This window comes from Cygnus atratus, chromosome 6 (genome assembly GCF_013377495.2).
Source record: "Cygnus atratus isolate AKBS03 ecotype Queensland, Australia chromosome 6, CAtr_DNAZoo_HiC_assembly, whole genome shotgun sequence".
Classification (NCBI taxonomy): domain Eukaryota; kingdom Metazoa; phylum Chordata; class Aves; order Anseriformes; family Anatidae; genus Cygnus; species Cygnus atratus.
The window spans coordinates 25299339-25312379 of record NC_066367.1 but is presented as its reverse complement, the minus strand read 5'-3'; the positions used below and the strand labels follow the sequence as shown (position 1 = coordinate 25312379).

General features: G+C 42.9%; 1 protein-coding gene across 1 annotated transcript in view; it reads right to left on the bottom strand.

Annotated features, from left to right (window-relative positions):
- ADCY5 (adenylate cyclase 5) overlaps positions 1–13041 on the bottom strand; it is a 216634-nt gene that overhangs the window by 12241 nt on the left and 191352 nt on the right. Inside the window, exons 12-15 of the mRNA XM_035536886.2 lie at positions 11307–11394; positions 5055–5171; positions 3336–3500; positions 1209–1384 (exon numbers count right to left, since the gene is read on the bottom strand). Coding sequence (XP_035392779.1) covers positions 1209–1384; positions 3336–3500; positions 5055–5171; positions 11307–11394 — 546 coding nt within the window. The remainder of the gene's footprint in view (positions 1–1208; positions 1385–3335; positions 3501–5054; positions 5172–11306; positions 11395–13041) is intronic.

The following is a 13041-nucleotide window of genomic DNA, read 5'->3' as shown; positions in this document are numbered from 1 at the left end:
ATACATAGGAATGTTAAAAATCATGGAATATTTATATGAAGGACAGAAGTAACCAGGTGCATCCAGCCAGTAGGGTTTAATGAACATCAAGAAATTTGAGCAATTGCATCAGCTACTTCATAACATACAAAACAGCACAGGGCCAGGGGCATATCCTCAACCACCCTCCTGTCTCAAGACAGGAGCAACCATAGGTACAGTCCTTACAGATGTTTCACCTAAATTGGCCTTTAAACCATCAGGATTGGAAATGTTACAATTACAAAAAGAATGTTACAATTGCCCTACTGGGTTATCCCCTTGCTTACCAAATCTTTACCATTAAATCTTACCATCTCAGTGTCTGTGCAAATACTTTGGTGTGATTTAAATTCATGTTCTACCCACACTTGAGCACAATTGTTGCCTAAGAGGGGAAATCATCAAGAAAAAGTAGTTAACACACCAATGCAAACTCCCAGTGAGAAATGAAACTAGTGGAGGAGGGAGTGTTTATGAATGTGCCTAGTTTACCTCCCCGACATGAGTTCCAGGAGAGGTGTATCCATGTCAGTGGATGGATGTTGCAATCATGATTAATATGTGACCTGGTGAAGACAACCTACCTTTTGTAAGTGAAAAGGTAGCTGGACACTCCCTCTTAGCCCAGGTCCCTCAGTGGGGAATTGTGCTGTGATGCCAGCTTTTCAAATGTAGACACATGTCCAAGAGCAGTAAGGAGATCACTAGCCAAATGCCAAATACATTTTTCGGGTGCACTACAACAGAGGTCCAAATATCTCAGTGGTTCATTACTACATTCCTGAGCCACCTCAAATTTGTAGGGGAATTTTCTTTTTTTGAGAAAAAAAAACATTTCTATATTGAGAGTGTATTACCAGAAGAAGTGAGAATGACTAACTGCAGCTCCCCATTTCTGGAAGAAAAAAAAAACACAGATCCACTCTGATTGCAGTTATATTTTGTTATTAATAGAAGGTTCATTAGTCAAGTTCCAGAATAAAAAGGTCTTAAAGAGACCTGTGATCTCCTAATCTTCAGAGGTGGAGAGCAGCATAGACAGACTTTAATTTACAGCCTGCCTGCCCTGGTACCATGCACTTCCCTTGCTTGCACCATGGCCTTGGCACGCTCATCCACCTAATGTCACACTGAAATCACTGGGTGAAAGAAATTAGGTGAAGATTTCAGAAGTGAAAGGCACTTACTAGGTGTTAGCTGTAACCAGGAGATCTGCATTGTCAAAAAGGTTCACCCCTGGCACTTCCACAATGAGAACATATATAAATTCAATGAATAACATAAGGATCAGTTTTCCAATACAGCTGATCTGAAGGAACACAGAGCAGGCCAGGAGACTCAATAAGACACTGTAGGTAAAGTACTGTATAAAGACAAAAAGGGGGAAAAAACAGAAGAGAGATGAATGTCAGCTGGATAAATCAAAACTGAAAACAAAGGAAACTAAACAGAGGGATAGAAAGGGATTGGGAGTCATGTGGTTGGGCTCAATGAACACGTAGACTTAGTTCTGCTTGTGGGATCCTCCAACACTGCAGGAGATTTAAGTGTTAAATCTGAACTGATGGAGAGATCAAATCTAGCATTCCTTATCAGGCATTATTTTCTTTACACTCAAGAGGTGTAGGGCTCACAACTATAGACATAAGGTTGTGGTGTAGGCTCACCCTGGACGTGGCTGTTAAATTAGCAGAAAGCCCCATCCAGTTATTTTGGAATACTCCATGTTTTGAAGTCAAATTCTGGTCCCAAATCTGTGTACTACACATTACACAGGACCAGGGGTATTAAGAATTCACCCTGTCAGGACTTACAGACATCCACTTGAGGCCAAATGGAAAGTATTGCCCCTGCTGATGTGACACACTGAACCCATTCGCAAAATACGGGCTGGACGTGCTTCTACCAATGCCCAACACCGTGATCATTTTTTTTCTGCCAGCAGCTGCAGAACCAGCGTGTGTATGTGTGGTAGCTCAGCCTGCTGCCACACCTTGCTTTAGCAGTCACCAGGGTATGAACTTCTGCCAATCTGATAGCTGAATGTTTACCATGCCAGTGCTTTTCAATGTGATTGCAGGTTGCGAGTGCTGTGTATTGCTCCTGGGAAAGCTGCTATAGATGTAAAACCAAGGAGGTATGTTATCCACCTCATCGCCTTCCAGCTATCAAATCCATGAAGCTGTAAGTTTCCACTCTGTCCAGACAGGCCTATTTGTGGCCTAACAACTGTATCCATCTTTTCAGTTAAAAGCAAATCCTGGTTGAAGAATAAATATGCTCATGTTCTGAGCTCATTTATTAATAGTTAATTGCTGATATATTCAATTTGAGAAAAATCACGTGTACAGCTTGTTATTTGACTCTTCAGTGTCTAGAAAATGTGTGGGTGTTCCTTGTGGCGGAGAGGTAGGATCCCCCCACCTCTGAAAGCACACTGGGAGCAACAGGCACCTCCTGTACCAGCTCCAACATCTGCCCGGCAGAGCAACGGGGAGGGACTCCTCCCTCCTTCGCCCATTGAACAGCAGGAGCTGGCTCGATGCTGTGATAACATTCTCTGCATGCAAAATGGCTGGTCCCCATTGATTATAGTCCCTCTTGTTCTGAACTAGCACTCCTCACCACATTCTGATGAGTGCAGGCTATTTCCAGTTTTCCACTGTGCCAGATTTTGCTCCTGGGTCTTTCTGCGGACACACCAGGTGCTTGTGAGGGGTTGAAAGTCACGGTAATGGTGGTCTCGAAAACCTCACTGAATCAGACTGTGGAAATATTCCCATCAGATAAAATTGAAACTAATTCAGTGGGATACCAGGGCTTTCAGCAGCACCTTGGACACCTGTATGGCTACAGATCGGCCATAAATCTGAAAAAAATATACCATAAATCCAAATGGTTTTGCCATAAATTCTGCCTGCATGCTAGCGAGATTTTTCCCCTCACTTTTCCATTTGCAGTAGACAACACACAGAGTGGCCGTGACACATAAACTCACAGAAAAGTCTTGAATAGCCATGCAAAAGGATGATTATTTTGGCAACGTATTCTACCACTGTGTAAAATGTATTTGCTTTTTGCCATTAAAAACAATTATAAAAGCCTACCAATTATTCAACCCTGAAGGAACTTAAATGTGGCTGCGGACTCCTGATAACAACTTCAGCCACCTAAGTTTGTGAATAGTGGCCTGTGTCAGCCTTATAACATCAGTCAGGAGCAACCTCCTTTCCTCTGAACAACCAAGATTTATCACACAGTTTTATAGCCCCTTCTCAGATGAAGCTCTGAAGCCCATTTTTTTCAAGCAATACCTCTGGAAAATTGCAGTTAGGCAAAGGACTGTCACAGAACCCCTGCAACGTGCCCAGGCTGTAGTTGGAAGTCAGATTGCTGATAAGGCATATGTCCACCCGGTCAGGAGTGATGTTGTATTCTGCAGCCATGCAGCTGGCAAGATCCACAGTGCTGCACATGAACTGAAGAAAAAGATGGTATTAAAGGCACAGACAAGGAGAATAAAATCAAATAGTTTCTAACAATTAAAAAGCCTCTTGAAAATGGCTGTAGCAGGGGAATTAATCAACGTGTAAAATGAAACTACCAACCTATGTTTTATTGGATGTGCAATGGCTGTGCTTTTCTCTCCCAAAATAATAATTAATAAGACCCAGGTTGTGCACACTAGAAAGCTAGTTTGGTGTTCAACTTTTGTGAACAATTTTATGCCTAAAAGCTTACAGGCAGAGGGATTGTAGATATGTACAAACACATTCAATTTTCTGTGATAAGGTCCTGGTGCATTTCTACTGATAGGAATTTCTGAACTGGTAACTTTCATCTGCCGTCTTGAAGTCCCTAACACTTCTGCAGTGGATCCTTGTACAGGAAACACTTTACTGGCAAGGCTCACTCAAGGTTTTATGTTATATTGAGGAAGCAGTAGAGCCCCATTCTGATCTCCATGTGCTGTTCCATTTGTCCATTTTGCAAATTTTTACAAAAAGCAATTCACAATTGCAGAGAATCAGACATTATACAGAAAAATAAGTTTCTTCTGTGTGGTGCCTCAGCAACCCACACCAGCTCTTTGCAGGTGTGCTGTGGGTGAAGGCAGTGGGGTGCCAACGCCACTGAGCTGGCACCTCCTATACAAGTACCTCCACAGAGCACAAAACTGTTCCTAAATCTCCACAATGCAAATAGGGAAGCTTAGGCAAGAGAACATAGTGATCTGATTTCAGGTGTTAAACCTTTCCATTCCAGTGCAAGTCAGCATTGCCTCAGCTGAGGCTGTAACTGAAAGCAGAGTCATGAGAAATCTTTGTAGCTACCCCCAAGTCCTGGGACCATCTCTCTCTCTCTCTTTCTCTTTTTTCTCCCTCTCTTAAAAATTGAAATAGATGTATGCAGGGTATAGAATGTTAAAGTGGTTTCTTTAAAATGCATTCAGCCTTGAAGCCATTTGTGCAAATGAGAAACCAGCAGCCACGGGGACCTAGAAAACAGCCGGTCTCCCTCTGAGTCTGAAATCAGCAGTGGTGTTTGAATGTGAAGCAAAACCACCCCAGTCCCAGAAGTGCAACTTAAAGCAAAGCCTTTACAGTCCCTGTTAAGTGATTACTACACTCGGAGCAAGATTCAGTACTGTGCAGACAGCCAGTGCAAAGCCCACGCAACACTTAAGTCCCACTCAGTACTGTGGGAGTTAAATGACGCATAGGCCTCGTGCTGGCCCTGCATGCTGGGGTGCGTTTCAGGCATGGTTTATGTACTTGTAGCAGGAGCATTTAAAGAATCAGAAAAGAACACGGGCACAAATGAGTACCAGGCATATAATGGGCTACAGGTATGCAGCTGCCTGGCTCCCATTTCCTTTCTGTGCCCAAAAAGCAAAAGGGGACTGACCTCAGATGCTGTAAGCATTAGGCAGGATTACATTAAACCCAGTGGTTGTAAGGGTTATAACGCTGCAGAGCACTAATAAGAAAACTGTAAAGAACTGAGTGGGTTAAGGGAAATAATGCACATACCATGTTGACAAAGGCAGATAGAAAAACCAGGATAATGGCAAAGACTCCAACTAAGGTACTATTGGTCCTGGACTGTACAATCTTCCTAGAAAGAGTCTGGAGTGGAGCTGGGAAAAGCTGGGTGTGGAAGAAAAAAAAAAAGATTATCTAAACATGTAAAATCATTGCTTATTTTACAGATTACAACTTGCATTTAAACTGCCCACATCCTCCAGTGCAATGTCTGAGTGGATGCTGCACAGGGGTCAGAGAATGGCTGTAGGGATGGCAGCTTTGGGACAAAGGCGAGCAGGAACGTGACAGCTTTGTGGCCAAATCTATTTATTCCTTCCTAGTGGAAAGGCTTCTGCCTGATCTCAGTTTGTGAGCCGAGATAGCACTGTTCACAGGACTGCACTCATCCTGCTGTGAGAAGCAAACCACAACCACCTGTAACTGAAGTAACAAGGAGCTGGAGCTTGTAAATTACTGAATTAAATTTTTTTAAAAGCAGAAATGAAAAAAATGTGTTATATCCCTTTGATGAAGAAGCAATATCACAGCACTTTCCGGTGCCGTTTCAGAAACACATTTAAAAAGTCTTGGCCAGCTTCGTGCTGTGTTACACCCTCACTGGAGAAACCAGCTGGCCTCGTCTCATCTGCAACACTCGGCACCACAGACACAGAGGGCTAAAAATAACCTCTGGTAAGGGCAATCACAGAGCTTCCCTAAATAGTCTGTACCAGAGATTAGCTATTATCAAAGTTAGATTTCTTCTAATTGCCTTCTAACCGTACTCCTGCAGCACTCTTTGCTTTCAGGTGCTGTACTGTACCCTAGGTAGAAACAGGCTCTGCATTAAAGCTAGACTAACCAGGAGTGCTTTGCAGCAAGGGTCACACCTCAGCATCGACGAGGCCTCCTTGATCTGCATCAGTTACCAGAGAAGTCCAGAAGACACTGAAACAAACTCCTCTTTATTCGACACCAGCAATCCAACACACAACTGAGGGCTGGAGCAGCGAGAGGTGGACACAGAACATCCTTGAGCGCAGCCACTCTTTGACCGGAGAGCATCAGCCCTGCAGAGCCTTTCCCCTCTCTGCCACAGCGCCAGGGACAGGGGCTCTGCTGAGGACTGCCAAAGTTTTCCAGAATCCAACTCTCCTTTCCGTACCCGCACACCGCATGAATAACCTAGCCACTAGAGGGTATTTTTAGAGACACAAAGAAGCTAGAAGCACAGCGACACGGCACTGCAATTTAACTATGACTAATGTTTCTATTAAAAGTCCTGCTTTTCCCTTTTATCCTTCACTCTTACATCTTCAGAGATGCAACATTTTGTCAATGCATAGCTTCCCACACAGCGACCCTACAACGTAATTACGAAGCGTTAGAGTGACTGAAGCACTGATTAGCTGGTGACTTTTACAGAGGGAAAGAGAGGCCGACATGGTGAGAGTTTAAGGAGCCAATTTCACCAGTGCATGTATAGAAACCCAGTGAACTTCAGGAGGGAGGACAGGGCAAGTCTCTGTTTGGGATAGCAGGGTGGAAAGGGGAAATTGGGGTCCTAACTTATTTGCACTGGTTGAGAATTGATTGAAATTCACTGAAAACTTATACAATCCTTCAGGCTCAGGCAGCCTCCTTCTGTAATCTCTGGGAAATCAGGCACCTAAATAAAACTCAGGAGCACTTTGCTGTGGATCTTGGCTCAAGCCCCTGCTGCCAATGATCCCAAAAAAAGCCTGACTTTGAACCAAGCCTGAGATATCAAGCAAAGCTATCAGTGGAAGACACTTAAAGTCTAATGAAAGCATGTTTTCTTTGTATTAATCTTGGTTCTCATTACCAAGATTAGGCAAAATAGGGAAAATCGTAGGTTAGTAAACAAGTGCAGATGGAAAAAGTCCTGAGGAGGTAACGAATGCCAGAAACCATAGGAGGTTAGGATTGCAATGGACAGCACAGCAGCACAGCTGTGCCGCACATCTGAGCAGTCTCTGCCTTAGGAACAGCCTTCATGAAGGCTCTGTAACTCTGTAACCTCTCCCCATTTTACAGAGGCAGATCCAGCAACCAGGACACTTGCAGTCTGGAGGACTTCTGTGGTAGAAACGGGGAACCTGTCTCAGCTCTGACAGGTCAGCTCTGCTCTAGCAACACTCCTTCCATAAGAGCATCCACAAGTCAGGGGTATAACAGTCCCAAAAAAGACAAAAAGAGAAAAACAAAAAAGAAAAGAAAAGTGGATGACTTTTCCTCCCATTCTCCAGTGAAAAAAAGGAATCCTGCTGTCCTAGTAAAAGAAGTAGAACAATCAGGATGTTATAGTATACTGAAAATCTGTTCCCTGTTGCTGGTCAGCCCTCTGGTTTTGTACTGTCCAGCATCATTTACTCCTGTTAATACAGCTCAAATCTTGCCTGAGTGAAGAATGATACAAGGGAGGAGGGTCTGATGAAATGGCACCTCTGAGCATGCACATGCATCTCCTGGGAAATGTCATGGAAGGGAAGTGTGATTCTGGGGACTCTGTCATTTGGCTATCCAAGATTCACATTTGGGTTGCCACAGAAACTTGAGACCACTTGTTAGCCCTCTTAAAATCCCCACGTCAGGAAAAATAACCACAGTGGGAAAAAGGAAACTGGGCTCTCTAGTCAATTCCAGTTCATTGTACACTGAAATGCATAAATGCTGCAGGAAGACCTAAGTTCCCACAGGAGAGAGCATCCAAGTACACAGTGAATACAGAAGAGGAAATCAGGCACTGTTGTACGGGTGAACATCCAAATTTAAAAAGCAACAAGTACTAGTGCTACATTGAAAACGATCCACATCATCCATTCATTTGCATGACAAAAATACATTAAATAAAAACTGTACTTTGCAGTAACAGCTGATCACAGACAGAAGAGTAATATTTGTCCTTTTCATCTTCTTAAGATATATTGTGGACATGGAAAACTGCTTAGATAATTGCTGTTGTTCTGTGAGACGAAAAAAAATTGGAGGTCTTTAAGTTCTGATTTTTCAATTTGTAATAAAAGCCTTTGAGTCATTTTGAAGTACATTAAGATGCTTCTGGAGTAAAAGACAATATCTCCAGGCAACTTGATGTTGCAAGTCCATTTATGTAACTTATTTCACAGAGATTTATTAGTCTATAAAAAAGTACAGTTTTCAGAAGTATTTTTCCCTTGCCTTAGAAGAAAAAAAAATAACTAGGAGCTTCTAGTGCAGCCTTCGGAGACAGAGGAACAAGTAGGCAAACTGTACCTATGCAAAACCACAGTCGCAAAATCCTATCTTACTCTCCGAAAGAGACTAAGGGATAACTTGAAATTTCTCTCATACGTGCTCCCAGGAACATGCAAGAAGTTAAATTCCACGCAGCAGTTTATATACCAGGAGTTCAGGATTTTAAGAAGAAACACAAACTTGATAAGTTAGCAGCAAAACAGATGTCTGACAGTGGAGTATTTGCAAAGGGACCCTGGTTCCCATGACCTTAGACTCTGTTGGGAAGGAACTCCATCTCACGGTGGCCAAGTCTTCATGGAGTATCAAAGTGAAGAACTGGAACTCTCTTGTTTATTACAGCTGAAGAAACTTGGAAAGCCAAGCTGGCTGCATTGGCAGGTTCAGGATCAACTTCTAGTCCGTGGAGAATTTTATAGTAGAAGATAATAATGACAGCAAAAGAAAATAGAACATGATCAAGCTGTCCTGAAAGAGCCTGCTGGCCACTGTCAAAGCCTGAGTTGGAGAGGCCAAAACAAGGAAGGAAGGAAAAAGAGTCACTTATCATGTAACAGCACAGCAAACAGGCAAAAGTTATGCTTATGCTGTTATCCTGAGGAGGACACCTGCTTTCCAACTTTGTATGGAAGAAACCACTGGTATGTAAAATACATGCTTTCCTATCCCACATCCGAGTGTGAAACAAAACAAATACTGCTGACATCTCTGTGTCTTAAAATTTTATCTAAAGGTTCTGTAAAAGCACCTGCCTTCCTTGTGTGTATTTGTAAAAAGGCTTCCTGAAGCAATGTGGAGTACAGGAATAAAGTAATGCCCCTTAACCAGGGGCTGGGTAAACACGCTGATTAAAAAACTCTGATGTGAAACACCAAAATCTTCAGTGACAGAAGTAGGCTGCAACTGCTGGGAACTGCTGCCAACATACAGGTAGCTGACAACGCAACCATACAGCAGAAGTACCTGTCCCCTAAAAAAGCCATCTCATAATCAGATGTTGTCAGCCAAGGCTAATTTGGAGCACTAAAATGTGGTAATCAAAAAGGTACTGGAGCTAGAAGGCTCTCTGTTTTCAACATTTGCAATTTGTGCATATAAGGCACTGATCTCACTGTTATACAAAAGCACCTTGTGAGCCCAGGACAGAATGCTGAAGACACTTCAGAACACTTCATAAAATCCTGTTAAATTCTGATATTAGTCTGAATTCATTTGGATGTCTTGTGTTTCCAAAGCCTGCCCACTGAGGCAAAGGCAGACTAAAACTGGTTGCAGGCACCAGTGAACAGACTTCTTCTACAGGAACTTGGAAGGTCAAGGCAAAGAAAGCAAGACTGAACATCCCTCACGGTCACGGGGACTGAAGAATGCTATGTGCCTTTTAAATTCATCGTTAAGATCAGTAATAATATTAAATAAACCAAAAAGCTCCAAAGCAAAGTCAAACCTTTGAATCATGCCAGAAGTGAGTGCTGCTGTCAGTACATGGAAGCAGTCTAAGCTTGTAAAAGCCAGTGTGTGACAAACAACCGTGCGCTTTGAAATCTGCCTGGTGGCAGTCAGCCACCTCGAATCCTTCAGAGGTCTGGGTCTGCTACAGCTCTTGCCCCAGTAATTGCACAGCACCACAGGTGAGCTGGTGTGCTGGTCTGGCTCTGCCTGGCTGGCAGTGTGTTGGGATGTTGCTGCCTGTGACACTGCAGTGTAAATAGGCTCCAGCACAGCTCTGCACAGTTTATAAAGTAATGACGCTCAATAGCACCTTCACACGTAATGGACACACCAAATATAACCCGACATCAGTGGATACCATTTCTCAGCTCAAGGGACCCAAGCCTTCCTATTAGCACTGTTATCTCTGACTTGTCTCATTGATGGTAAACAAGCAGGACTCATGAGATGCTGTACGTGGCTCCTTTAAAATTGTCGTGAGCCCAAGGGAAGCCCCATGAGCTGTTAAGTTCAAATATAACCTAAAGCTTCTTTCTCAGCTCTTATTAAATGAGAGGGCAAAGCTTAATTCTTTAAATCTAAATTTCAAAAGTCATAAAGATGTGAAAGGTGTAAGGCTGTCAAAAGCACCCACCTTCAACTATTAAAAATGGCACAGAGAAGATAACTAAAAGGAGGCAAATCATCTGTCTGACATAATCCGTTACCCGTTTCTTCTGCAGAAAAATTAATGCTTTTGAGCTATTTTATTCCAAGCTCTGAGTAACAAAGGTGAGCTTGTGCTGAGGTGCCTGAATCTGTATGTTTTCCAGGTTCAGACACTGGAATGTATGGAATCTCCATGCGTGGAATGGAAGTAACCCCAAAACAGCAGATACAATCAACTAGCACGAGCATTTTAATACAAATACCTTTGTGTGAAAAAGATGAGCACATCACCCTTTCCAAAGTACTGATGGCCATTTTGCCGCAGAATGCCAAGAATAATTAGTATAATTTCAGATTTCACACAACATATTTCTCTGCTTATCAAAACCAGCTACAAGAAAGAGCTCACTAAATGCTGGAAGCTCTGTATAGTCATCTGAGAATGGCTGATAAAGTTATATATGTTTATGGCTTTTACTTCCCCTCAGGACATTTTTCCATGATGATATTCTGCTTCTGATAATCTGCCTACCCAAACATGCATATGCAGCAGGGGACAGTACACAGGCTACGCCGCAGGAAGTTTACAGGGAGGAAACGAATGGTCAGTGTTTTGTTCCACATTGGGAAATGTGTTCTTCTTATATCAATATGAGAGTGCCTGCAGGGGACTTAATAGACATGCAGATCCACAGAGTGATTACTGCTTGCTGAGCTAAAGAGATGCCAACCCTAACATCTGTTTGCAGTTCGTTCTGTCTTATCAAAGGCTTTTTCTGTAACCCTTGTCACACAGTGTGGATAGGGTGGCTAACAAAACATGCTATGTTAGCTGAAGAAACAGATTACTGAACCACTTAGATTTGGCAAAGGACTTTACAAAGAAACCACGTTACTCACCTTTACACAGGAGTAAATGACCGAAACAAACACCACTGTGGTCAGGATCAGGAAACAGGTCAGGTAAAAACCCAGCATAAATGTAGAGCTGAAAGCAAGGAGGTTTCTTTTTAATGCACATCATATAGAAGAGTTACAGCTCTGCTCTCAAGACTATGACATTTGTACAAGCTATGACACACTGCACAGGCTTTCCAATTAGGATAGCAGTAGGAGATATGAGGTGCCTTGAATACCAACAGATACTCTGCCCTATTTGAATTACTCACACAGGCTGCAGAGCAGAGAATGCTGTATCTTTTACAGCAATCACCTTCCTGCCAGGGTGACAGCAGAGGGATTGAGAAATATCTCCCATGCCTGAGGAGTTGATGGAACAATCTGTTATGATGGGTCAGCCCTGGATGGCTGTGGGCAGGGCACCCCGGGAAGGAAAGCGTGCTGCACACTGCAGTGAGGCTGAGTGCATGTGAAATCTGCAGGGGAGGCACGTTTCATGTCAAGCTGATGAAACCCTCTTATTTGTGCCCTTTATTTGTACCTCAGGAACTGCTGGGATACCTGGTGCTCTTTATGAGGGAACGCACAAAGGAAAAGCTTGGTGGGGATAGCTAACCATTCTTGCCATGACTGCGCTCTGTCCTGTGTATGGGATGGAAGCAACCATGGCATGAGGACAGACAGGGAAAACAGCTTTAGCCTGGTCAGCTTGAGACGTTCTTCTGTTTTCTCTGTTCCTCTCAACTTTGAAGTACAAACAGGACTCCAGGGCCAACTTTGTACTATGCATTTTGATGTGTTTTGATCATGAAGATATTCAACAACAATTTCACAGTGATTGGTCTCAGTATGAAAGGACAGGCCCCCTCCCAGGAGTTTGCCTTGTTCATAATTTAAAGGAAGTGTTCTTGCAACGTGACATTAAGGCTAACCACACCAAAGCCAGCTGGTCTCTGTGTTCTCTCATGACTACTAAGATAATTGTACTTGCTAATTCACTGTTTGAACCTTTGTGAAATTCATTAAAGCTATTCCTCTTTATCATCATAAATTACCACTGCCATTTTGTCTCTAGTGTCAGATTCGAATTCCACATTGTGTCTTTGATGAAGCCCTGATGGTGACACATACACTCCTGTGGTTTCTGTTGCTGCTTATCTATCTGTTACCTTCAATGGAAGACCAAAACTATGCGACTGAAATATCGAGAAAAACAAACCAAAAGTTGAGGAAAAGTGTATCTGACCTGCAGTTAAAACACGAAATTTTATTTACTCTCTAACCCAATTATCTTTGGCCAAGCTACCTTACAACGCTAAAAAACTTACCAAAATAATTAAATAAATAAATAACCACCCCCTTACGGGCCATGACGAAGGAGATGGAGCAGTGTGACATTTATACCACACTGCCATGAGGGATTGGCTCCTGCATAATACAAAAGAGTCAGCCATATGGTTGCTGCAGATCAGAAACTGTCAAGTTGTCATTTAAATGTTAAACTGGGTTTTATGGAGACAGTTTGGTGGCTGCTTAGGGAGTTTGATGAGTACAACAAAGGCTGGTAGAGGGCCTCTGCATGTGCGAACTCCAGGCTGTAATATCCAGTCACCAGATCCAAAGTGCAAGCCTCATTACTAAAGAGGCCAAACTCTCAAAGAATATTTTTGGCCATTAGCATTAATTGCTGGAATTTATCTGGTTTCAGTTTTGAACCTCTAGATTCCCAAAGTGG